The sequence below is a fragment of the Sinohyriopsis cumingii genome, chromosome 15 (genome assembly GCF_028554795.1).
Source record: "Sinohyriopsis cumingii isolate HCF-2022 chromosome 15, ASM2855479v2, whole genome shotgun sequence".
Lineage (NCBI taxonomy): Eukaryota > Metazoa > Mollusca > Bivalvia > Unionida > Unionidae > Sinohyriopsis > Sinohyriopsis cumingii.
Window position 1 is genome coordinate 1,251,591 of NC_142975.1, and position 26,786 is coordinate 1,278,376.

General features: G+C 35.7%; 1 protein-coding gene across 4 annotated transcripts; it reads right to left on the minus strand.

Annotated features, from left to right (window-relative positions):
- Positions 1-3,347: 3,347 nt before the first annotated feature.
- On the minus strand, positions 3,348-23,709 carry LOC149781113 (D-glucuronyl C5-epimerase-like). Of its 4 annotated transcripts, XM_089935209.1 has the most exons (7): positions 23,551-23,694; positions 18,467-18,538; positions 8,325-8,494; positions 7,588-7,780; positions 6,488-6,659; positions 4,992-5,225; positions 3,348-4,510 (listed from the first exon to the last, which is right to left on the minus strand). In XM_089935209.1, exons 3-7 carry the CDS (start codon positions 8,480-8,482, stop codon positions 3,477-3,479), a joined length of 1,791 nt encoding a protein of 596 aa, XP_089791335.1. In that variant the 5' UTR covers positions 8,483-8,494; positions 18,467-18,538; positions 23,551-23,694; the 3' UTR covers positions 3,348-3,476. The 4 variants fall into 4 exon arrangements, with proteins under 4 accessions (XP_089791335.1, XP_089791337.1, XP_089791334.1 ...); XM_089935211.1 differs by lacking the exon at positions 18,467-18,538 and having other exon boundaries at positions 8,331-8,494; positions 23,551-23,709; XM_089935208.1 differs by lacking the exon at positions 18,467-18,538 and having other exon boundaries at positions 23,551-23,709.
- Between the last annotated feature and the right edge of the window lie 3,077 nt (positions 23,710-26,786).

The following is a 26,786-nucleotide window of genomic DNA, read 5'->3' on the forward strand; positions in this document are numbered from 1 at the left end:
ATGTATCATACCAGTTTAAATCAACACCAAAGGCCCCATTTGTCTCAGTTAAAACACAGTTGTTGTTTGTATTAGAATGGAGACCTAACACCGACTCTTAACATAATTGGTATGGTCGTTGAAAAATGATAAGATGTGGAAACATGGGCTTTTTGATCTCTTTAGAGATAATGTGTATAATCTAGATAACTCGTATAATTGGGAACTGACAAAGACACCATAGCAACCAATTTTATTTTGGCATAAGAAATTGCAGTTTATGACCATTTTTATTCCGAATAGGATAAAGCTGAGGACCATATAAGTTTCAAAATAATAACGATATTTTATTTTCTCTTTATTAACTAACTAAGAATTTTTGGGTCATCACTGCCTGAAGTAAAGAGAAATTACTTCTGGCACAGCGTCAAGTTTGTGTATGGTCTTCCAGGTTACATTTGCAACAAAGTATCAGAAACGTCAACCAGAGTAAGATCATTGTGGCAGCCAATATTAATTCATGATATCCGTAGATACTAGATCTAAATATTAACGGCTAAAAATATTGATATATTTGCTTCACCCCCACTATATGAAATATCATTCTTTATTATAAGCAGTTTGTATACCTTTTATATATCGAAATGCATCTTAGTTTGTTACGTATATCTGATTTAATATATATTTATAAATATTATTTTTTTTAAAAATTTTAATTTAATTGTTTGTCAGTTTAAAACAAAATTCTTACATGCTATTTTAATGTAAATTTATTCACTAGAGATGAAATTTTCAGAAACGTGTTTGACCTTGACTTAGTTTATAAACAACATGTGTTGATTTAAATTCTGACCTGGATTCAAAATTAGTCAACAAAGTTCTATTTTACTTTAAAATGATTGGTTTTTGCCAAGGCCATGATGGGACTACGTGGATCAAGAAGTAAACACTTTTTATTTTTATTCTGGGAATATAATCATTGGTCTAATCAAGGCCATATTCTGTGTATGTGATATAAGCATAATCATGTGCACCCCACCACCCCGATTTCGCAACTTGGGGGAATTTCGAAACTGCGTCTTATGATAAAATATAATCTTTGTTTTGATAGAGATTTCTCAGTTTTGGACTTTTCATACTGATGATAAGTTAATTTGTTGCAGCCAGATTTGAGCTATAACAACTCAAAAGGATTAATTCTTTATTTTCTGGAAATATTTTGAGGAGTGCTCACACAGAAATTTTGGAAAGACATTGCTTACAAATTTAATTTGGATTTCCAACACCGGAGTGCCATTATTTGTATTCCTACAAGGATCTGTAGAAACGCACAGTACTGACTACAGCATACGTCATCGTCATCCATCTTGGATTTTCCATCAGGATTTGAATTTGAAATTATTCGAACATTTATTACTAGGACGTTTACAATTTAATTCGTGGATTATTCTTAGATTATTTTTGGATTTGATTCTTGAAACCGTAAGTTCTTCTCCTTTATTCATTTTCACAGAATTTTCAAGGAAAATAAATTATTTGTTAATTTTTTTTTAAAAAAATTCTTGTTTTCACTTTTTGTGTCACTGTTTATTCGAGCCTAAACACATAACAAATTAATAAATTATTGTTAGGGGTTCGTGTATTGTCAAAACAATTCCCATGTAAAAATGTAAGGGGCTCCGAATGGCCGAGTGGTCTAAAGCGCTCTCCGTTACGGATCACTGCCATCTCACCTCTGTCTGCGTAGGTTCGAGTCTCAGATTCGGCTAATGTGGGTATGTGAGAAAGCTTGCTAGTAGCTTCTCGAGGGTCGGTGGTTCTTTCCGGGGATTTTCCGGGTTCTTCCTCCACCATTAATACTGGCCGCCATGTATAGCCTATCGTGCGCTGGAAAATGGCGTTAAACCCCACAACAACAACAACAACAAATATTGCGCTTGTTTATTGGCCCATTGCATTAGTTTAACGTACATTAAATCAAATACTTGCATTTAAATGTGTAGTCCATAAAGATGTGCGAATGATTGAGTGGCAACAAACTTTATTCTCATAAATTCTTGGATGGGGTAAAATAACATTAAATGGGGGAATAGCCGGTAAATATCGGTAAATATCGGAGAACTCGGTTAAACGTCAAAGAAGGCTCCGCAAAATAGACATATCTCAAAGGCAGTATGATATTGTCATGAAATTAGCTGCATTCAGTAAAGGAACGTTCGCTATAGAGTATATGTACATGTTGCATATTCTTCGGACATATTTTTACATTTTTATTGTTGTTGTTGTTGTAGGGTTTAACTGCATTATATGATCAAGCACTATATAAGGTCTTTGATCTGACATCAGTGATGACAGGCGTTTGTGATGTTATATTTTGTTTCCATAGCCAATTAATTATCCATGTTGCTAATAATGTTGTCACACACATGACATATCTTGCTTTATTTAAGAAACGGTGCCAACGAGAAAGGTTAATAAAGCGAGAATAAAGTAGGTGGGTATGTTTGACTCTAAAAGACTGTGATGAGACTGAATGTATGGCTAGGGTCGAAATGAAAACTTTTACATGGTACATCCCGTAGATAAGGTGTTCACCGAGCTCAGAAACTGTAATATTAACTAGATTTGTGCTTATGCAAAACGTATGCCTCCAATTCAGCACCAAAAATATGTTTGCATCAACAAATGTTGGTCCCTAAAGTTTTGGAATGTTTTAAAATTATGTAAATGTGTTGTAGCATTCTGGGTGTGATCGTAATTTTTTAAAGAAGCAAACAAACTGTTCCTGCCGAATTTATGCCATCTACTATATTATTCGTTTCCAAATATGTACAAGTTTAATAATTGCCATAATGTAAACAAGTGATCAACATTGCCCATCGATTATATTCTTTGATGATAAGGGTTGCTTTTCGAAATGATACTACCGTGCTTTTCATGAATGACCTATAACAAGCCTTCTGGGTCATACAAATCGACATATTTCTCACAAAGATCTCATAAGTATACAAGGTTAGGTTATGTTCTTTTTGTATCTATTTCACCCCTGTCATAGAGCTCAATGCTGTGATTAAAATCCATTCACAAAAGAGTTCTAAAAGTTTTGAATTGACACTATTGATGATGCGTCTTGGCAGTGCCTTATGGTCTGGTCAATTCGGCCCTTTATTCCCATAGCACTTGTGACCCATTTTGTACAGCACGACATACGTATCGTATATTTTAGGAGCTATACCAAATTGAAACTGAACCGCATAAACACATCAAGAGCATTCGGTGTATCTATTTTAATTTTAAGTAAGTCCGAGGCTTCAGAATTGCAGTGAAATTTGGAGGCCATGCCATAAAACAAATAACCCCAAGGAAAATCGTATGTCAAGTTTTTACTGTTATGTCATGTTATGTTTAAGTCGAAACGGAATGTGATTGAAACACTAACTTATGAACGGACCGAAAATACAAGGATATCAACGTATGAACAGATTCGTATTGATGACCTAATTATGTGGTGCTCTCTTTCCTTTCATATAATCTATCCACCTTGCTGCTGTCCTTCTGAAAATTGGATCAGCATCAATTACGCTTAATTGTAGTAATTGGTTGATGTGGGTCGTGTGATAGTCCCATCTGGCACGATTTGGCGCTATGCCGTGCGTCACATGACGGAGGTCATAAAATGTTCCACTTCCAGAATCAAACAATGGTAATAAGGATTTTAGGGTCCTCATCCCAGAATCATATATCATTTTTATGTTTATGTATGTTTCATCTTCTGTAACTTGCTTCAGATCGTATAATCCTAGCAAAGAATACATAAATCCATTTAATACAAAACTACCAGGTGTTGTTGGATATTCTTCGTACCAGTCATATGTCTTAGCGAATTGAGCCTTAACTCCTCCCTGTTCACTACTTATATTAAACACCTTTAAGCCATTAATTGCTGCTTGAAGATAACTCACAGATTTTGATCGTAGATATGCCCTGACAAGGACAGACATTGCTTGGCCTTGTCCCATCGCAGAATACCATCCTGAAGGCAATTCCATCTTCCCTGGAATAATTTCTCTGGCAACCATGATGGGCCATCCTCCACTCTTGGTATCTTGGTGATTCACAAGCCAGTTAGCAGCATCATAGAAATGATCCATATGGTTTGCTGATGATAATGTTATATTATCCACCCATCCACGTCCACGAATGGCTATGGATATAATTTTTATCTTATTCGCTTTAACTTTTAGCTTTTGTGCTTGGGGCACATGCAACTGCAATCCTTTCACGAGGTCTGCATACAAGTCTCGTACAAGATGTATCCATTTGGAAGTTTTTTCTCCCATCCCGTAAAATATTTTCCTACCTTCCCTGGAAATAAAAGCTGTTGAAAATATATAGTTGATATGGAATGTGACGCCGTCTAATTTTATTGACACAGAAATGCTCCCATTTGTAACAAATCGAACATTTAAAGCAAGAGCAAAGTTTACGTTCTCCTGAACTTTTAAACTAATACCTCGATATTTCAATGAATCTGAAATAAATAAAAGAAATAATTTCACTTAATAATATAATTAGAATGCTAATTCAATTGTAAACGATATAATTGTTTTTTATTCATATGTGCAAGAGGTTAATTATAAATTTTAATCGGATTATTAGATATGTGCAAGTGATTAACGATGCCATTCACATAGATTGGTGATGTTAACTTTTGATTACATGTATATTTATAAGAAATATATAGTTTTAAAATACTTTAAATGTCTGAAAAATGACATGAATAAATGGGTAACTGCCACACATTTGAAAAACAGTCTTGAATTTAAAATTGCTTGGTCAATCACCACATTGTAATGAAAATAAATGAAAAACTAATGTTTCTAATTGCATAGGTTCTAAGCTAGTTTTTAATAATATAAATCATCCTTGAAAACTGAGATACAAATTAATACGTAACTTAATCACCAGTGATGAAAGCAACATATTGTAAAATAACTCTGCTAATGATTTACCTGGAACAGAGAGCTCCAAAACATAAGATCCGCTTGACGTATCCCAGACACTACGAACTTTACTATGATCCGGAACAGACCAGTCTGCTATATCTTGTTTGCTTCCGTCTGTCAGAATGGTACTATCTGGTTCCCGTTCACTCAAGTATTTACTATAATGACTCAATCCATACTGTGCAATCTGTATGGGATAATAGTAACCCTCCTGGTTCCATTGTGTAGACAACGGTACACCTTTAAAGAGACATTCCAAATGTATTGTCATGCATACAAACTATTATCTTTTCACGGGAATATTATTTAAAGAAATGTCAATCGTTTGCATCTGCGTATGTTTGCAGATTCTCTGGTGCAGTTAATCGATTGATACACATATATGATAAGAAATACAGAGTGTGCGATGTTTAATTCAAAACGGATGCTACACATGTTTATATTGCTATTAAATCCATCATCGTATTACCGGTTTTCTTTCCCAATGAAGCGGATACTTAAAATGGTCGAAGTGCACGGAAGATGATCCACGTTGTTGATGAACATAGTCTACGACTGGTGAGCTGGAAGTCATTGGTGTGAAGTGAGCAATTGATCAAGATGCTAGATACATAGTGGAAGATACTTTCATTATCGCGGGCATTATGCAACACGGGACCCTCATATTTTGACGGTTTATCAAAAGCAGACGCGTGTTGAAATCACCAAACAACTACTCGCTAAGATTGACAAGAGTGACCAGAAATGTTTGAATGGAATTGTCACACGCGATGGAGCAGTAATTTACTTTTCGGAACATATCTCAATGAAGATATTCAAATATTTATCTGTAAAAAGCTGGAACCACAATTCGCTCGAAAGAGTTTAGTATGCATAATTTTCTGATGCAAAATACCTGTGGGTCCAGTGACTGAAACTTGCTAGTGACACTGAACAGTTTGATATTTTCAAAGTTCGACCAAAATGATGTCGAACATTAATAATCAACCCATCCTCTCCTCTGTACCCGAGGTAATCAGAATTCCTTTTCACACTTAACGGAAACGAACAGCATCTAAGCTTATTCACATTCTCTACACAGTCATAATTTAGCTACAAGTAATATTTGGCTGAATCCCGTTATCAAGGATTTACTGAGGGCAGACGATTTTTATGTCGCCATGGATATGGAAATGCGATTTACAAGTGTGTGAAAAAGATACCATAAGATGATTACAAAATTGTCAGACTAGAAAATGTCTACAGGCGCATGTTGAGTATTTTGAGGGGTTCTGGTCACTAATAAAGATTTTTGTTGTGCAATGAAACTTATATTCAGAACGTTTTAATTATCCCCTTACATCGAGAAAACATCGTAGCTTCGAATACATTACGAGCATTGTTAGTGGAAAATTATGTATCAAAAATTTATCTTTATATATTTTCGTGTCTGTCGTGTATAATTGAAAACGAGCTGTGTTTGCTGTTGTTATTAATGAACCATATGTGCATTCACTTCATACCTTCCGTTGCGGTTATGCATTTTACACGACTCCTCATCTCCACGTTGAAATGCTCAAAGGACATGAATTTTCCATCAGGGCTGTACATGTTAATGGGTGGTGAAAGCTTTGAGTAGCTGTATGAAAATTCCAATCTCTCATAGCCATCCACATTTTCTATGGAGCCATATACCTATCCATAGAATAAAAATATGGTACACAGTACTTCCAAATAAAGAAGCAAAGAAAGATAACTCTCCTTGTGTATTTTATTATAAGGATATGACATATTCTTATGCTAGTATACCTCTGATGCAGAGGTGGTCAAACTTTCCAGTGCAAGTGACGCATACACAAATTTACACCTTGTCGCGGGCCGCATAGTTCATTAAGTAAAATAATTAATATTTGAAATAGCAAAAACAAAAAGATTTTCTAAATAACATCTAATTAATTTTCAGTTCTTAATATGTTATTAATATTTGAAAACTTAAACTTAAACTTCAAAAGAAGCACATTTATTTGATAAAAAGAGGAACATAAACAGAGTCAGTGCGAATGATGACTTGTTCCTAGGCCGCATGAAAGCCCTTGGCGGGCCGTAGTTAGCCCACCCTTGCTCTAATGGAATGCAAGTCTTAGTATACACTAACTCTGTGGGCAGGAAGCTTCTAATTTATCATCTAACCAAATACAAATTTTTGCTCAGATTCACCGTGAATGATGCAACGTAAGGACTTAGTGGTCAACTGGTCATTCTATTTTCCTATGTCTTTTTCAAAATCGGTTGTTACGTTGAAGCGGGGGATTACACAGCATTGGTGTCTTAGATACCTAGTAATGAAATGCTATTGGCTAGAGTATTCCGGTTGCAATGACGTTAACACGATATATTCTTTCTCAAGTTACTCAGGACAATTAATTTATTTCTAGAATTTCTCCTCAGTGTGAAAATAATGAAGGAATCCGCCACCAAGAAACGCGAGGCTAACACAAGTAAACATAAACAGCAATTAGCTTTTCGAACAAAGCAAATATATTTTAGTTTGCTTGCAAGTGGAGTTATAATTTCATCAATTCAAATATTATGCAACTTGATGGTCTTCATATCTCATTTCTACCTCAAAATACTTTTGAACGAACGAAAACGGCATGTAGACTTCGTCATCCTCTCGTCTACACCGCACAGTGTACTCCGTGTTTATCAGGCACTCTATTTCTTGATACTGGTTAACCTTGACATCCTGCACAAACGCCTGGGCCCCACGATTAAGGAAGCGAAGTGTTGTGTCGTTATCTTCGGCGGTAACAGGACTATCCATAGGATAGAAAATTCATTTATAAGACACAAGTTTTCGCTTTCCTGTGTCAGCAAACGAATTATGGAAATGTTTTCAGTATTACTTCATAAATTACTCAGGGAATTTTTGTTTTCTTTTTCTTTTTTCTCGTATGTGACTTGCCCTTTTCTTGTAGGGAGAAATGATTAATATGCAGAGTAAAGTAAGTAATGTTTCCTTTCTTGTCTTGAAGTTTGTTTCTCGGTGGAAAATATGTATTGCATTTACTTCTTACATCCATTAGAAGACTACAGGCTACATCTTAGCAAAATTATATTATATTCCATACCGTATTAACTTAAATGGTAATATGCACCGTGTTCTGAGAAATTTTCAATTCGTTACTGAGGAAATATCTCTCATACCATGCGGAGAATCACAGAATAATCTTGTACTGACTTGTCTATTTCTTAAAGGTTACCGTCTTAAATTTAATCTTGTCCTAGAATGATCTGATCTTGAAAATAATATTTTGCAAAGTATGGGGAAAATTACTTTGAAAAATGTAAACATATTACCCTGACCGGCGCACATTCTCCTTTCTTGTGCAGCTAGTAAATAAAGCGAAACCCACAAGTATGGTGCATGGAGCAAGAAGTAATAGCACCGCCCGCAGACTGACTCTCATCCTTACGTATACATCTGTTGATTCCAGCCACGTTAACACCTTTCTCATGGCATCATTACTCTGAAGTTAGGGAAAATAAATAACGTGAAAAGGTAAACTGGTGCATTCATGTTCAGCAATAGGACACAGCAATCAGAAATGCTGACCTAAGAATTTATATTCATATAAATGACGTGTTAACCAATTGCCGAATTTGTAAGACACATTAGGTTAACTTACAGATCACTTGGGTCTACGATACAAAGCCAACAAGACATGGTTACCAGGAAAATATGTTCAAAATATCTTTCCTCTAGCCACTTAACTCGACACATTATTTTAATTAGCATGGTATTGACTGATGGATATAACGATACATGTTAACTAATGTGAACTTATATATCCTTTCAGCTTTTATATTTTAAAAACAGTACCTGTAAAATTTATCCTTTACGCTGTTCAACCACAGTTGTTCAGGACTAAAATAATAATTAGTGACACGGATCACTCTGTCTAGCATTGTCAAACATCAATAATTAAGTTGAGCATCTAAGTTATTTTAACTTAAACAACATGATATCGGGTCCTGCTGATATTTATCACAAGACACTATATGAACGGCAAAATATGAGAGAAAGCATTTATGCAATGTTAATGCATCAATGCATGAAACACAAGGCTGAATAATGATGATGATAATAATAATAATAATAATAATATCATACACGCATAACGGTAACCAAGAATATTTTTGGCATGACAGCATATGACTTCTAGAAGTTAAGTTATAAAGGATCATCCGAAATTCATGCAAATGTTTATTAGATGACATTATATCGCTGTTCTATTCGTTGTACCTATCTAGAGAACGACATTTCAAGGGACCCCGAGTGGCCGAGTGGTCTAAAGCGCTCTCCGTTACCGATCACTGCCATCTCACCTCTGTCTGCGTGGGTTCGAGTCTCGGATTCGGCCAATGTGGTTATGTGAGAAAGCTTGCCAGTAGCTTCTCGAGGGTCGGTGGTTCTTTCCGGGGGTTTTCCGGGTTCTTCCTCCACCATTAATACTGGCCGCCATGTATAGCCTATCATGTGCTGAAAAATGGCGTCAAACCCTACAACAACAACAAAAACAACAACATTTCAAAACAGCCTGATTTGGGTATTGTCACGGAATTGCACAAAATCCCTTTATTTATTAAATATATGTACTCGGGTTTCATTTGTGTGTGTGTACAGCGATACCCAAGTATGATTTATGTACATTTTACAAAAGTTCAAAACAGTGAGTTCGGTTCATCGTATGCCGCACGTGCGAAGTGATTTTGATGGGAAAAAACCGAATACTTCCAGCGTAAAGATGATGTATGGTTGCATCATATGTGTATAAATGCCCACCGTAAGACTAATCTTTACATCACGGAACGTCTTGCCAGTGAGCGGTCTACTTAAGGACTTGCACATCTTCAGCGGTAGAGGTATGTCAGTTATTTTTTACTTTCAATTGTATATTATAAGACATAACTATTGTACTACTACGTTTTTTTTAATACATTTTCTATGCAGCTTCGGCTTACGCAGTATAATGCAAATGTTTTTTTATTCTTCTTTGTGACTTAGCAAATAAAGTTGCATTTTTAAGAAACGTTTAGCAATGTAGGATTCTTATCGGACACGGCTATGTTCACTTTTGAACCTGTTATTGCCCTGTAGTTATGGTACCGATAATTTAATCTGTATAGCTAACCGTATAAAACGTGGTTATGTTTTATAGTATATGCACATGTCATACATAGAACATGGTGTTAGATGTAATTTCAGCTGATTTGAGTCGACGCGATACCAGCTGTAGAGCTAACCATAGAAGTTGACTATAGCAGCTGTAAAGCTGAACCATAGTAGCCATAGAGATGAGTGAACAGTGTTGCTGGTCGAATAGCAGGTGATCGGGCGTTGCTGACCGATTGGTGGGCGCTGATTGCTTGATTGACCAAGTAATTGAATAGTGGTCGGTGACTACATGGAATACCGACTGCTTAATTGACCAGTGTGACTGGTAGCAAAGTGTGCTGGTGTCGGAGGGTGTACCTATATTCATGTAATCCTTTATCCGTGGGCTAATTTTGGGTGTTGTATTACCCAGTGTTTTGGGATTGTACATATATTTTGTATTATATATGTCCCTTTATTGTCATCAGTTTACTATTTGAATAAATTACCTCATTTTTCACTATTTGAGTGAATTAATGTTTATCATTTGAGTAAAATACATCATTCATTTCGTCGCGTGGAATTAATGTGAATCATTCAACTTTGTCCCATATTGTGTAATGTCATTTATTTGTATTTTCATTTGTTGCATTATTAGGTTCGTGCGGATTATGTTAATCTGTCCAATATTTGGATCTTATACACGCACGTATTAATCATAATTCTTTTCTCATTTCAAGTCATTCATCATTAAACATTGTATTTGTATCACCATCAAAAGTGTTCTGTTATAAATCTGAAATCCAACCCGGTTATCCTGTTATGACATATTAAGAAAGTGTATGAATCAGACTGTCCATTCTATCGGCATCCATAACCATGCAATCATGTCCTGTATTCGTCTTCAATGCCCATTAACAACTAGTTGCCGATCAATATAATACCATTATATATTTTACCCATTTATGTTTTAATGCTAGCAAATGTGATTTTTAAATATAAAGACACCGCTCACATGTAATTGATGGCTTGTCTGAGTGAATTTATTCTAATTAACAAACTTTATGTTTAAGTTGTTAATTGAAGGTATCAATCAATCAATCAATCCTCTCTGCGCCGTCTGGTGCTTCAGGCGACAGCAAGGGAGCACCATTTTGGTCTGTCGGCTGCTGTTATGGGGGCGATCTGCAGGGTGAGGCCTCTGGTCTTGAGTTCTCGCTCCACGGTTCGGCGACAGGTCTCTTTGGGTCTGCCACGGTTCCTTTTCCCCTGTGGAGTGCCACCCTTGGTAGTGAGTCAGGGGGCATTCTGCAGACGTGGCCGAGCCATCTCCATCGACGAGTTGCAATGGTCTCAGCGACGGTGCTTGCGCCCGCTTGAAGGTATAATGAGCGGAGATTACTTTGCAATCAGACCACTTGCTATTGTATCTTGCAGAATCAAATATTTGTTCGAAGGAGAAGTTGATTTCTTCCACCATTTAATTTTTACTCAGATACAGTCGCTGAAGCAACGTAAAAGTTGAAATATAGTTCTCCTCCATCAAGCTAGTAGCCACATTTATTAAAATAAATCAAGACACTTTCTCAGGGAAGTCGTTACCACAGTCTAGCATTCCATCTTTCAAGACGTTCAGTGAAGATTTATTGACCGCTAAACTCAAGTTCCCTCGGATTAAAGGTAATCTGACTTTATTTTAATCCCTTCAGTCAACAGCCACAGTATGCTGAAGAAACTAACGACTGAATATATAAGCGAGTGAATTAAATATTTTATGACTTGAAAAGGTTTTCTATTCTGGTAATCCTATTGACAAGGCAGAGTACGATAGAAGCATCTTTTATTACCAATCGTGACCAACGTGTCATAAGTTGAACTTGTGTTGCATCATTACACAGAGCGATTTTGTGATAAATACTGTAACGTTTAAATTACTAATAATGAAAATGGAAATGAAAGACATGGATTTATGTTAAGAATGCACACGTCACTGATTGAAAAGAGAAACAAAGCAGTAAACTAAAGTTTTGTAAAGAAAGAACGAGGCTCACATTAACACTTTTAAACGTTATTTCCAAACTTGTAATGTTAATACGCAACGAAACTTCATTTAGAAGTAAGAAATCTTGTATAACACTTTAAGCCACATAATATAGACATATGATATCTTGACATATAGATTATATTGTGTGGAGGTTATTAATAAGCATCATTTACATTTCCGTTAAAGTTTGCGCTCTTTAAATGTTAATGACATACTAGCACAAACTTCGCGTAGACCATCTGTACCTGGCTAAGCCCACTCACAAGCGAATGAATACTTTACCTTTTATTTTTAATTCTTACCCCCCGGCGCAGCAATTATACAGATAAGAACGGAACAAAAATTGACTTACAACAATATAGATAAAAGAACCTGTAAGACCGACCTGTCTGATTTAAGAAATAGAGTTGATTTAGTTTACCCTTAAGGACCTTACTAATCAACAAACTGGTAAAAGGCAAAACTGAAAGTTCACACAACAGCAACTAGTACCTATGATGAAATAAAGATATCAGTGTGTCTGTTTTACTCGAATGATTCTGTTCGTACACTCAAAACATTGATGTACGATCTATTCTGATGTTTCTTTTCATCTACAACTGTAATAAAACGTTGTAAGTAAAAGACTTTCATCTTTACAGCTTTTAAATTTATTTTAAACATTTTGTTAATAAATACATAATATGCCTCATTAGTCCTAAGCAGGTGATAATGTATTCATTCTAAACACTGAAACACTTATTTGTAAAATTGGCAGTCTCTAACAAAAGGTTGAAGATCCCATATGTGGCTTGTATTACCAGTAAATACCATTTTACGTTATTTTTTTTTCCTTCCTGCACTTTTTTCACTTTTCTACATTTTTAAATTTTTTTTAAATGCATTTTTCCTCAAATTTGTCTTTTTTAAATTTACTTGGTTGATTTGTCAGTTGACAAATTAGAATCTAGTGACACATAGTGCATCTACGGTGATAGTAGAAACTGGGAATTCTCTCATGGTGATTTGCAACTTAGTTGTTAACATAGTAGTGTGAGACCATACTTGTACACACAAATACACACAGTAAACACTACTCAGTCTAAATGGAAGTGCCAACTGAGGTATTCGGCCTAACCAGCCTAGTGGAACGAAGCTACAAAATTACTTTGCTACCAGATTAGAGGGTAGTGATGGATATCAAAGACTTGTGGCATACTACCCCCGGGGTGGCAAACAATTGATTTTGGGGATGTCACATTGCCCCACGCAATCAAAAATACTTATGGCCTTAACAACCTTTGGAACCCCAATAGAGGAAATATATGGGCTACAAAATGCAGGGCGAAATAAATACGTCTTGTACCCACGAAAGTACGATGCCCCTGTAATCAATGACGCAGAAATTGAAGTGATAGGGATAAAAGCCAAAGCAGACAGAATCGAACCAGTTATAAGGGAAGTAGAGCCTAAGGTGGTTGATGTGACTGTCACCGGCTTGCCCTTTGAGATAGATACAAAGGAAATTGTTACAAAAATAGAACACAAACTAAACACCAAAGTCAGAGCGCATAGAATGGCTACAGTTTAGGGGTTTAGAGAAATAAAATCCGGGGTCAGAGTTATAACTGTTTTGAAAGAGGACACAAAGAAGATCACCGCTTTTTTCTATGTGATGGGTTTCCTCTTACCCACATGGTATAGAGGAGATGAAAATGATAGAATTTGCCCAAGGTGTAAACAGGTGGGGCATGAAACCAAGAACTTTTAAAAATTCAGTAGTGGCCGCTACTTATGCCAGTAATGTAGCAACAGAGTACAGACCGCAGATCAAGAAATTCTTAGAGCAGATCGAAACATACAAACTCAGATAGGTCAATTGATTGATCAAGTTAGGATAGAAAATGAAACACAAGATCAAAATGGAAAGGAAAAGGAGCTTAGCTTAGAAGAAGAGAACGAGTCAAGTGTCTCAATGGTTGAAACTAACCGGTCAAGTATAAACCTAATGGTGATCAAAAAGGATGAGAATTCTCAAAATGAGCAAGAGTGGAGGGACTACCTTAGTCCGAACAAGACTGGGAGTGCCCCTACACCAATAAGAGGAGGGCAAATTGCCCTAAGGAACAGGTTTAAAATCCTCGGGGAAGAAAGCTCAATAGATCAGTGTGATAATGAGCAAGAATCAGGAACTAGGTCACTGTCAGATACCCCATTAACCTCAAACCCTAGGTATAAAAAAGGAAGAAAAATAGTTCCAAATCAAGTTCATCACAGGGAAGTGAGGACACGAAAGTGGAGTTTGATACTCCACAAACAGCGCACGAAAAAATGTGGCAAATATGCTACAACACAAAAACAAGAGACAAGAAAAAGAGGAAGAGAACAAAGACAAAATACAAAGGAGGGAGAAGAAACAGATGAGAGCGACGAAAATGATGGAATGGAAACGGAAACGGGACCAGAGAAAGGCAGTGGAAACGACGATGATATGGACAAAATAGACTCATACAAGACGGACACAAATGAAACAAATGAAAATACTACAAACAATACAAATGAAGAAACGGGGGGGGGGGGGGGCAGTGACCCCAACAATCACAAGTTTTATAGATAACCTTTTCAAGTACCTGGATAAATTCTGAGTCGAAAACTTTGTTTTAGAGGAGACTTCAGCTGGGTGGGGGATGAAATTGATCGGGTAGGGAAACTAACAACTACCGACACTAGATTTAAACCGGCAATGGAACACTTTTTGAGCAAACACAAATTAGTAGATGTGTACAGAAGACTGAATATACTAAAAAGGAAGTATACCTTTGAGTATAAAGGAGATAAAGGTAGTAGACTGGGCAAGTTTTATTGCACTAACTGTGATAATAAAATACATGTAAAAGCAGGAATCAAAAATATAAGTGTCTGATCACAAATTAATTTATCTAGAAATAATTAAATAAGAGAAACATAAATGGGGAAAAAGGTCGTGGAAAATGAACAACAGAATTTTAGAAGAAAAAGACTTTGTTGAGGAAATAAAAGAAAGTATAAAATACTTTACCAATAAAGGAAATAGGGATATTATTAATGAGTGAGACACCTTTTAAAAAAAATTTAAAAAAGAAAGCCATCAGCTACTCGTCTGTAAGGAGAGACAAACAAAAATGGAGAAAGGATCTATGAAAAGAAGACTAGAGAAAAATCTAAATCAAGATGAAAAACAAAAGTTAAATGATAGACTAAACATAATCCTAAATGAGAAAAAAAAATGGCAGAGACATTAGAGCAGGAAAATTTACAAAACTTTATAAAATGGCAGAAGGGCTATATAAAAGAGAAGAATAAAGGAGAGGAGTGGAAAAACATGTAGAAAATTTTAGGGATGGGGAGGGAACAATATCGGGGAAAACAGAAATTTTAGATTACATCAGGGAATTTTATAGTAACCTGTACAAATCACAAGCAATCGAAGAAGATATTATAGACAATTATTTAGACGGAATACCATGTGAGATGATATCGCCAGAACATATACTCCTATGTGATGATTTCATCTCCACAAAAGAAATTAAACAGACTATAAACCAACTATCTAAGAAGAAATCCCTAGGTGGAGATGGACTCATGGAAATGGAATTCTTTGTAGAACTAAATCGGTATGTCTGATAGTAAGAGATGTATGAAAACACAATACATTTAGTTTGATTCCTTTCAGAAATCCATTATATAGATTGTTGGTCCCATTGAGGGAACTTGGAGTGTATGACAGTTGAAAATTTTGAATCTCTGATCGGGGTTATTATCTCTATTTCATTTCACCACCAAATTAAATGACATTGTTGGCTGGAGTCAAATAAATAGTTGAATAATAATCAATAACCAAGGTATTATTTTACATCTCGTTTTTATTCAATCTTGATTACGTGTAGTTAGATTTTCACAGAGAACATATATGAGGTTTTAAAGAGAAAATGCGCTAGCTACGTGTTGCTCCCACTGTTTACCTTTGAGCTGTTTGGTCAGTTGATAAGGCTTCAAGTAATTTTGAAAGTATTTTTATTAATGATTTCTTTAGGAATTACATAACGAATTACATTAATATTTGTATTGTTCGTACAAGCTGATATTGTGAATGATATCATAATAAATGAAACAATCAATATAGAAAACGAAGCTAAATTTGGACATTTTGTCTCTGATGTAGTTAGGCAGTAAATTATTTTGCATCCCGGTAAGTGAGATCATATAATATTCTAGCATTGTTCATCATCGAATACTAAACACTTTATGAAGCTTTATTAGCACATTTGATTGCAATATAACTATTGCTGTATGTTATGTGCTTATAATGTATTAGTATGCACGGACAATACAGGGTACACATTTTGACACAGAAAAGCAATTAACGAGGATTATTCTGAATTATCCATCGATTGTTATGTAGGTAGCCTCTTTACCTGGGTTTACGCCTGTTCTTCCATCCAAATATGCGAAAGCTGGTGATCATTTGCTAAGATTAAACTTGCGCGAGGAAGGCAAATGCACATTGAATGGCCACCAGCCTAGAAGCGTTTAATAATCCTGTCTATGCTATTTGTTCATAATTTGTACTTACTACTTTGTATCTTTTCAGTGAATATAGTTTTAATTAGTACATACATAACGTATACCTTTTATCTCGAATCCGAGGAGATACGCAGACACTTTCACCGGTTGTGTAGCTGTTGTTGTCACCTTGGTTCATACAAACAGATGAACAATCAGAATAACACGAAAATTCAAGGCAGTTCGATTGAAAGGTAAAGCTACGAAATCGATCAATCCATCACCAAGCAAGGTGATAATGATATCCCGTTTGCGCATGTGAAATTTTTAACGCTACTGACACAGTATAAATATCCTCTGTTCTGAATCTTACTTGCAGAGATACGTGTAAATATATACATATAATGCAACTAACAGTTGCTTTGAGTTTAAGATTCTTTCAAGAATGTTTTATTAAATGTTTAATCAAGTCTACACTAAATTTAGTGTTCAGTTCATATATTTAATGTTAACATATCATGTTAGGAATAGTTCAGTTCATATATTTAATGCTAACATATCATGTTAGGAGTAGTTCAGTCTTATGCCTTAAGACTTAGACACTTATTGTGAGGAAAGGCAAAGTTTAAAATCTGGTTCAGAGATATAACCGTTATATCGACGGGTGAAGTTCTTCGTACGTGTGTCACAAACTTGCATGTTCGCGTTTGCGCACAAGTGTTAAATCTCCTTGAGCTTGTTAACAGTATAATATATCGATCAACGTACATTCGTTATGTGTGTTCATTACGACTCTGCTAGTGACATGCAACTGCTGTGAAATGTGAACTGGATTGTATATATTGCGAATGGAGTTAATTAAACCCATAAATTCCGGCACCTAGGCAAAATTAAACACGCTTCTAATTTATATCTGACATAAAATAACGTATATAGTTATTGAAACACTGTCTTTACACTATGAAGGGTATACAATAATTTGTGGTGACCATATGCATGATTCCTACAAGCTTCCCCACGTCGTCTTTGATTGCCAACTCAGTTTGTGTTTCTTTGCTGTGTTCTGGATCTTACCACATGTCGCGATTACTCTTCTCGTTTGGAAAGGCTGTATTCCTTAAACATCTATGTCACCCATGAAACATGCTAGAGGCATTACAATTATTATATGTAAACCTATATTTATAAAAGCGTAGTTACTCGATAGTCTACAAAATGGTAACGTAGACTAAGAGGTTGAAAACGAGAACAAAGTGCAAGTGGGTTTTACTATTGTGAAACGTACAGTACTTCCGGAATAGGCAGGACTTTCAGGATGCATGCGTTGATTTGTACTCTGTTCTGTCCACCTTTCACTAAACTTCTCAACTTATCTTATCATATTGTACTTTGAAAATGTTCTTTCTTTTTTAAAGTTTGGCAGCAAGGAATATGTCACTGTAGACATCAAGAAGTAAGGTCAATACATAATATAATACATTATGTGGGAAATTGTTTTTCTTTTTAGCAACTCTAAGATTAAAACATTCAGAAATATAATTATCAAACTATGTTTTATTTTCTCCTATCCCCACTAATTATAAACACTTCAGTATTTTATGAAATATTACAATTGAGAAAATGTAAATTCTCAATGTGTAGAAATGTTAAGACTGCTGATAATGTGTATACAGTTTAATACAGAATTTTGAATTCAGTACGACATTGAGAATTCCAATGATTGTATAACCTCCAGGTTAGATTCATATTTATATTTGATTATGTTTCAAATTCAAATACCCGATTGTGAGTGGGGCACTATCTGCGCCATCTTTCATTATATATTTACTTGATCAGCAAACGATATTTGGCCTGAAAAAGAAATGATTATTACATTACTCAATATTTAATTCGGAATAGCAAATAATTGTCGTCATTATGGAAAATATGTCGCTTACTACATGTTAAATTAATTTATAATATGAATATCTTGAGAACGCAACAATTAGTGACGGGCGATTAGTGTGAAGTATCACTATATGTATTCTGTGCCTGTCTTTGCACTATTGATAACGAAAATAACTTCACCTTGAGTTCACATTTCTATCTATAATTTGAATACCCGACCAACCCGATGATGACTTTGCACAAAACAACTATTTCCGTAAAATGTAATATTAGCCCGTTTATTTCAACCCAAATCATATTCGAAGTTTGACATAAATCATATTGCATGCATCATCCTTTATGTGTGTATAGGAAGCAGGTTTAATGTTATTTTGTGTTTAGTCTATTCCACAAAAGTTTACTATCTGGTTAAACTGTATTTTAGTTCAAATATTTTTTCCGTTTACGTACTCTTTTATAACATCATGAACATTTTTAACTTCATCTATTTTCAATTAAATTTTCTTTATTGAAGGAAAAAATATTTAGCATGCCAATGTAACATCAACGCATTAAAACTTTCGAGTTTGTTTTTAACTAAGCATGAATCATACAGAAACACGATACTATTATGACACTTTATATGTACTGTCAAAATCCATTCTGCACAGCAAAAATGTATTATTAACAAGCTGGGATCTAAATGTTTGAATCAGGCAAATATTACATGCTCAATATATGATCAAATAAGATGTAAAGAATAGTATACACTTTGTTGAATATTGGAGCTAAGAAAATATATACATTTCGTATATTACCAGAAGCGTTAACTGTTCGTAAAAAACAACAACATGTAAACGTACAGAATTGTTGTTATATTTTGTAGTTAAAGTTTTCAGTGCAAGATAGGCTATACATGGCGGACAGTTTAAGTGGTGGAGGAATAACACAGGAAAACCCAGGTAAGGACGACCACCTACGGGAAACTCCTGGCACCTTTCTCACATACCCACACGGGCCGAGCCCGAGCGTCGAACCCACGTTGACATAGGTGGGATGACAGTGATCGGAACAGGCGCGCGCTTTAGACTTCTCGGCCACCCTTAGCCACTAGTTTACAGAGACCTCAGTATTTAGAACTATAATGTTGTAATAAATGAGTTATGAGGCTTGAATACTCGTACAACGTTTAATTAAATGAGTTATGGGGAACGAACACTCGCAAAAAGTTTCAATTAAAAGAGTTACAAAGCAGAAATAAATGTGTACCAAAGGTGATTTGTACAGTTCGATAGATGCTGATTGAAACATGCACGTGCGTAATTCCATTGCAGACTATTTTTATTGTCGATTCATCATGAATTGCAACAAATGGTAGGTCATAGTGCAATGAATAAATATAACATTAGAAAGAAAATGTGGAAATTACAAATATGAACATTCTGGTGTTCATTTCTTTTAATATCTAATCCGAGTGGACATTTTGATGTTCATAGTCTTACAATACCGAAAACGAATGAACATTCTGGTGTTCATTTCGTAAAATATTTAAGTCTAATGGACGTTCTTGTGTTCATGTCTTACAATACATAAGCAGAATGGACATTATGGTGTTCATTTCTTACAATACCTAAACAAAATGGCCATTCTGATGTTCATTTAGTACAATACCTAAGCAGAATGGATATTCTGGTGTTCATTTCTTACAATACCTAAGCAGAATGGACATTGTGTTCATTTCTCACAATACCTAAGCAGAATGGACATTGTGTTCATTTCTTACAATACCTAAGCAGAATGGACATTGTGTTCATTTCTTACAATACCTAAGCAGAATGGCCATTCTGATGTTCATTTCTTACAATACCTAAACAGAATGGACATTCTGGTGTTCATTTCTTACAATACATAAGCAGAATGGACATTGTGTTCATTTCTTACAATACCTAAGCAGAATGGACAGTCTGGAAACTACATAGCTTGAATATTTACATGGTCTGACAAGTATATTTTTGTGTATAGTTGTGTGTGTAGTTGTGTGTATAGTTGTGTGTATAGTTGTGTGTGTGTATAGTTGTGTGTGTGTATAGTTGTACGCGTATAGTGGTGTGTGTATAGTTGTGTGTGTATAGTTGTGTGCGGGGCAGCTTTAACGATGAATCCGATTTGCCTCGAAAATATTATATTCTTGGTTATGTGAGAATAAAGAAAAAATATCTATGTGGAGCAATGTTTAACCTGTCATTAAGGGATAAAGTTTCATCAGTTGTATGAAATGTACTGACTTAGCAAGATCGTCATTGAAGCTATTACAGAAAATATAGAGCAGCACATGCAGTCTGAACTGAGTGTTATGGAGTTTCCATATACCAACAGTACTGCATATTACCATCTGTTGTGCATCTTTGTGACAGTGGTAGTATCCAACTTAAGAGCGGTACCCACTGTCAGGAGTATGTTTGTTTTTTTAAATGAAAAATATATCGCAACATTACATTTGTTATTTAATTAGTAATAGCAATAGGCATTTTACTAACAATTCATTTGCTTTGATCCCTACAAAGATTAAATCTGCTCCATTTCACTTGACGTGCCGTTAAATGTAAACTTTAAAACATGTCGTACCTTAAAAAATCTATAACAAGGTAGTAGTCTGCGGCCTGTAGCATATATATAGTCTTAGTTCATATTTCATTACCTAGCTAATACCACAAATCAATAATATTGGCACTTATGCGTGAATAAAATCATTTCCTGACGATGATGTAACTGCACGGTTATGATCACGAGCCCTCATAAACAGTGTAATTGGGTTTCAGACTGATTACATTAAAACGACAAGGATTCCGATTTTAGTCTGCGGCTTGCATGAATATAAACAAGATACAGTCGAGCTCAGTTGTGATATCTCCATCATTACTACATGCATTTTTATTTAATATCAACATCAAAGGTTTGGTTTACGCTAAATGGTAATTATATGCCTCATACGAAAGCTTCCCTAATGTTTAACGATCTGGTCTCAGGGTCACAAAATAGAGATCCCTCTCCGTGGATGTTACTACAACCATGGTATGTATAGCGCAGAATAAAAACTGTATAGAAACAATGCAGACTAGTTTTATCAAGAAGCGGTCAATTTTACGGAAGCAATCTTCAATTGTAGAGATATGTGAAATGGAAATATATGATTGATTGATTGATATCCATTGATAGAATTGCTTTGTGTGTTGGATATTTCATAATTTATTCTAAACTGGGCACGGTAACTGACCTGTGCCACTCGACGCAGTATTGTTTGATATAATATAAATTTAATTATAGTTACATGTATTCAGTGATATTAGTTTTCTAATCCTTATATTCGAGTGTGGTTATACTTGCCAGAGAAAGACTCGCACATTAATATGGTTATTATAATAATAATTTTGGACAGTTGCTCTTATGAAATATTTTGATGTATAACGAAGCCAAATCATACAAGATGTATATCTCCGCATTCGTATTTAACTGTATCTCATTTATTACACGGCTCGCTAGTTATATTTTACCTGTTCGAGGATGGGGGTGTCGTTGAACTTTAAGGTTTTTGTGTAAGTCAGATACTGCGATCAATAGTGACTTTGATTCGAAGTACGGATCTGGTTTTCTTAGTGTGAGTATCTAAGGTTCTGGACAAGAGATCCTGCGGGGTAAGATGATTCTCGAGTGATCCCTTCGCATACCGAGAGGAGCGGACAACGTGAGAGTGTTCCTTCACGATTGGAAGGCAGGTGTGGAATCGAACATCATCAGTGATCACCGACTGTATACCATGAGAGATAAATAACATAATACGTTCACTTTTGAATAAATGCAATTCAACACATTATATTTGTGAAAATTTAATTCCGTAACACTGTATGGTGAAATCCAGTTGTGCACCCATAATACTTGTTGATTAACTATATATCAATCATCCTTGCTTATACATTTCATAGTGTCGGAAATCCCTCCCTCTCTCCAGGGCATACCTTACATAGGTATACAAAAGGTATGAATCAAATCACAATATGTGATAAAATGATCTGGATTTGTTTCGATAAACGAGCATTCATAAAAGTTATGTATGTTGATATATTGTATCCATTTAACAAGAGATGTGCGTGTTTTTTTAATGACGTCATTCATGTTGATTTTTGTTGTTGTTGGTGTTGTTGTAGGGTTTAACAACATTTTTCCGCACACGATAGGCTATACATGGCGGCCAGTATTAATAGTGGATGAAGAACCCGGGAAAACCCTTGAAAGAACCACCGACCCTCGAGAAGCTACTGACAAGCTTTCTCACATACCCACATTGGCCGAATCCGAGACTCGAACCTACGCAGACAGAGGTGAGATGGCAGTGATCCGTAACGGAGAGCACTTTAGACCACTCGGCCATTCGGGACCCCCATTCATGTTGAAGAAACTAAATGAAAACTATTTGTCAAATACATAAAATATCACACACGACTAAAGTGAGACCTGTGAAGATATATATCATATCATATCCACTCATACCAATAAATAAAGCCACCGACCTTGACACAAGCACCGTGTTATCAATCTTGTACTACTCCTTCATCAAAGAGTCCATAATCCTCCTACATTAAAAACGTTTCACTGACTACCCTTGCTTACTGCCCCGTAATTTTCACTTTGTTCCTGAGTTTTCTTGAATGCGTATTGGTATTCTCTCAAATACTGACGACATGCTAGCAAACACATCGGATATTTGAATCTGCAAAGATACCACCCGAGACCTCAAGTTTCTAATATTTGACATCTATTTTATCGACGTTCGTTGATAAGGAACGTGTACAGGTGACAGGACAGACACCATTGCCATGAACGGATCTTTGTCATGTATGCGTACCTCTAATTATGACTCAATAGCTCAAGCACTGGCGCGGATTACAACAATTGCTATGCAACATCTCAGATTATTCAAGTCAATTTTAGATTCATCTTACCTTTAGTCAGACCATTTGCAAACTTCAAGTTCGGAGCCCAGTCCAGACACGTGAATAAACATGGCTATTACACACATGGAGAGGTATACAATTATCTTTAAAATATCGAGATAAACCTGACAGTATATCTGTTACATGTTCACCATTATATAAGTCCATTATCCACATACCTATACAACAGTCGATGTTTGTTTTGAAATGAGACGCGTATTTGTATTGGCAGTCAGCGTGCAACAGACACGCCTCCAAATATTTTTATGCACAAAGGCTTAACTCTGATAAGCTAGGAGCACGTGTCACTTTAACAATTAAATCATTCGAAACCATAGCAGATATAGATTAAAAATCTAAGCGTGCGTCGTGCGTCTGGCTTCCAATATAAATAAATATTAAATGAACATTGGCGTTGATATACAATGCTTGTTAAATTGAATTGTGTAGTTACGATCACGAGGAGGTCTCTTAACATAGCATTCGGAGTGAAGAATATGCATGTGACTGAAGACACTGTCCATGGAGGCGCAGTAAAGAAAGTCAAAGTGATAACAATATTTCAGCAGCGTTGGATATTTAACTAAAAATTCTTTTGCATATACAGCTTACGTTTCAAAGACACACAACCGAAACGAAACATCAGTTCTACTGCAAAATGCCTTTAAGCATTAAGTCACTCTTTGACAGAATCCATCAATTTAAAAACACGCAAGCACGTATACGCAACAATAATAATAATGATAATAATAGCAATGTAGACTTAGCTCAGCGTCTAATGTTTAGAAGCTGTAAACGCCCTGCATTACTAGATGACACATTAATGCATATGCAACAAGATTACAAAAATAAACACAACGGAATTACAAAACAGAAACAATAATTAAACAAGTCAACATTATTAAGACTTTAGATCTGTTATTGTAGTCGACATAGGTGAGTTCTAAGAGCACTCTTGAAGGAGATCACAGTGTCCTTGATTCCAAGATTAACTGGTAAATTCGTTCTACATAGCTGGGGTCTGATATGCAAAATAATGTTGTCTGTATGACTTCGTTATATAATAATAACAATAATAATGAGGACTTTGTATAGCGCCTAATCTTTAGAAGCTCTAAGCGCTTTACAACATTAGACAACACCTATAAGATAAAAATACATATAATGATATGATTACAAAAACAAACACCATGAAATTATAAAACAGTAAAAAAAACATGCTGAGAATATTTAAGGTAGGAAACATTATTAGGTCTTTATGTTTGTGCTTGCAGTCGTTATAAGTCAGTTTTGAGAGCTCTCTTGAATGTGATCACTGTGTCTTTATGTCTAAGTTCAGTGGGGACAGTAAGAATGTTGAGTATCGGCAGATGTGCGTACGCTTCTAGATATGTTATACACGTGGATGAGGTCAGATAGGCACATTAGACTAGAGTAAACGAGCAAAATATAGAATAGTGAGCAGGTTTGTGTTTGATTCTGTATCGAATGGGTAGCCAGTGGAGGATGGAAAGCGGGTGGAGGTAAACTCATTTCTTCGTACAAGAGGGATACTTCGACCAAATGTATTTTGAATGTTTTTTATTAAAAATATTCCTTTAGTAGATACTGAGACGAAGCAGACATACGTTAATTGCAATAGTCCAGTCTTAAATGTAATAAGGAATACACAAGTGTTTTTATGACTTTAAATGAACAAAAAGTGTGAATGGAGCTGATGCGTCTCAGTTCCAGATATTCAGACTTGCATATGTTCATTACATTTTGGTGTAATGAAAGAGTACATTCAAAAGTGACACCTAGCTTTCGTACTCACTGTGTAAATGTGGTATTGCTGATACTTAGTGTTTGAGGTAAAGGATGTGAATGAGAGGGTCTTTGCATTCTGATCAGGATGGCATCAGTTTTACCATCATTCATCTGCAGCTTGAATTTTGGGTGTCATCAGTGTACAAGTGGTGAGACACCTGTTTGTTAATCAGTAAGAAATTAGGGAGCGGTTGGGTGTATTGGATGAAGAGAACGGGGCTGGGAACAGAGCCATGTGGAACACCAAAAACATGGATCAGCTTTACTGGATTTCATTTATGGTACACAGTTTGTGTCCTGTTGACTTAGTCGGGCTTAATTAATACAGTAACCATATATCGTGAATAACAAATACATGCTGGAGACGGTGAAGTAATGTATCATGCTTCATGGTGAAAAATGCCACAGATAAGTCAATGGCGGTAAGAGTCATGCTCTTTCTCTTATCCGAGTCAAAAAAATGGCCATTAGCTACGCTCAGATGAGCAATTTGAGTGTTATGGCGAGAACGATATGCGTACTCTACGTGACCAAAAGTTTCTTTGAACTGAAATGAGATAGAATTTGGGATAGAACAACTTTACGATTTTTTACTTTAATGAGCGGTTATAACGACTTAAAGAACTACCATCCTGTTTATAACCGCTCATCCAAGTACAAAATCGTAAAGTTGTTCTATTCCAACTTGTATCTCACTTCAGTTCAAAGAGACTATAACGGACAAGCGTCGGTTTCTTCAACAGAGACTTTATAATGGTAGTTGTGAAACATTATGGGAATTTCCCCGATGATAAATAAGTATTGAAGAAAAGAAAAAAACAGTGAAATCAATATTGAATCTAAGCACTCAAACAGCAGTAATGTCTGGATCGGGTCGAGTTCATGTGACTTCGGTCGTTCTTCATCACAACTGTATGTACCAAATCCATAGAGACCGTTTCAAGTGCCGTTCAAGATAGCCTTTAATATTATGTATCACCATACAGATGGTGACGATGAATCAACTGACATTGTGTTGTCAAGCTTATGTCTAATGGATTAAACTTTGTCACGGAAGAAATTTGCAAAGAGGTCCAGAAAGTCATAAAGGGAGGGGTTTGTACCACATAAACTCTTTGCAGCTGGAACTTTCAGTGACCTTAGTACTGTAGCATGCCATTTTTTCTGCACGAACTATGTTTGTGACATTCTTCTTAGCAGCGTAAAAGATCTGCTTATGAATAATGATACTGGTGTAATGCCAAAGCCATAACGCAGTCTCTTTTGACTATGCGAAGATGGTCCCTAACATTACTGTATCATGGAGAAAAAAAAAAAACAACGTTTAAACTGATACATGCACTTGGCTGCTGGGACATATTTGTCACACAATTCACGCATGTACTGATCAAGCTATATTGCTGTTGGAGGTAGAGAAGCTGTTAGATTTACTTGGA

Bases quoted from the DNA above. Each gene is read 5' to 3' on its own strand.
- LOC149781113 (XM_089935208.1), bottom strand. From the start codon at position 8,482: ATGAGAAAGGTGTTAACGTGGCTGGAATCAACAGATGTATACGTAAGG. The intron at 7,781-8,324 runs GTAATATGTTTA...TCCTATGGATAG, and splicing joins GAGAATGTGCGCCGGTCAGG to TCCTGTTACCGCCGAAGATA. The intron at 4,511-4,991 runs GTAAATCATTAG...TATTTATTTCAG, and splicing joins TTTGGAGCTCTCTGTTCCAG to ATTCATTGAAATATCGAGGT.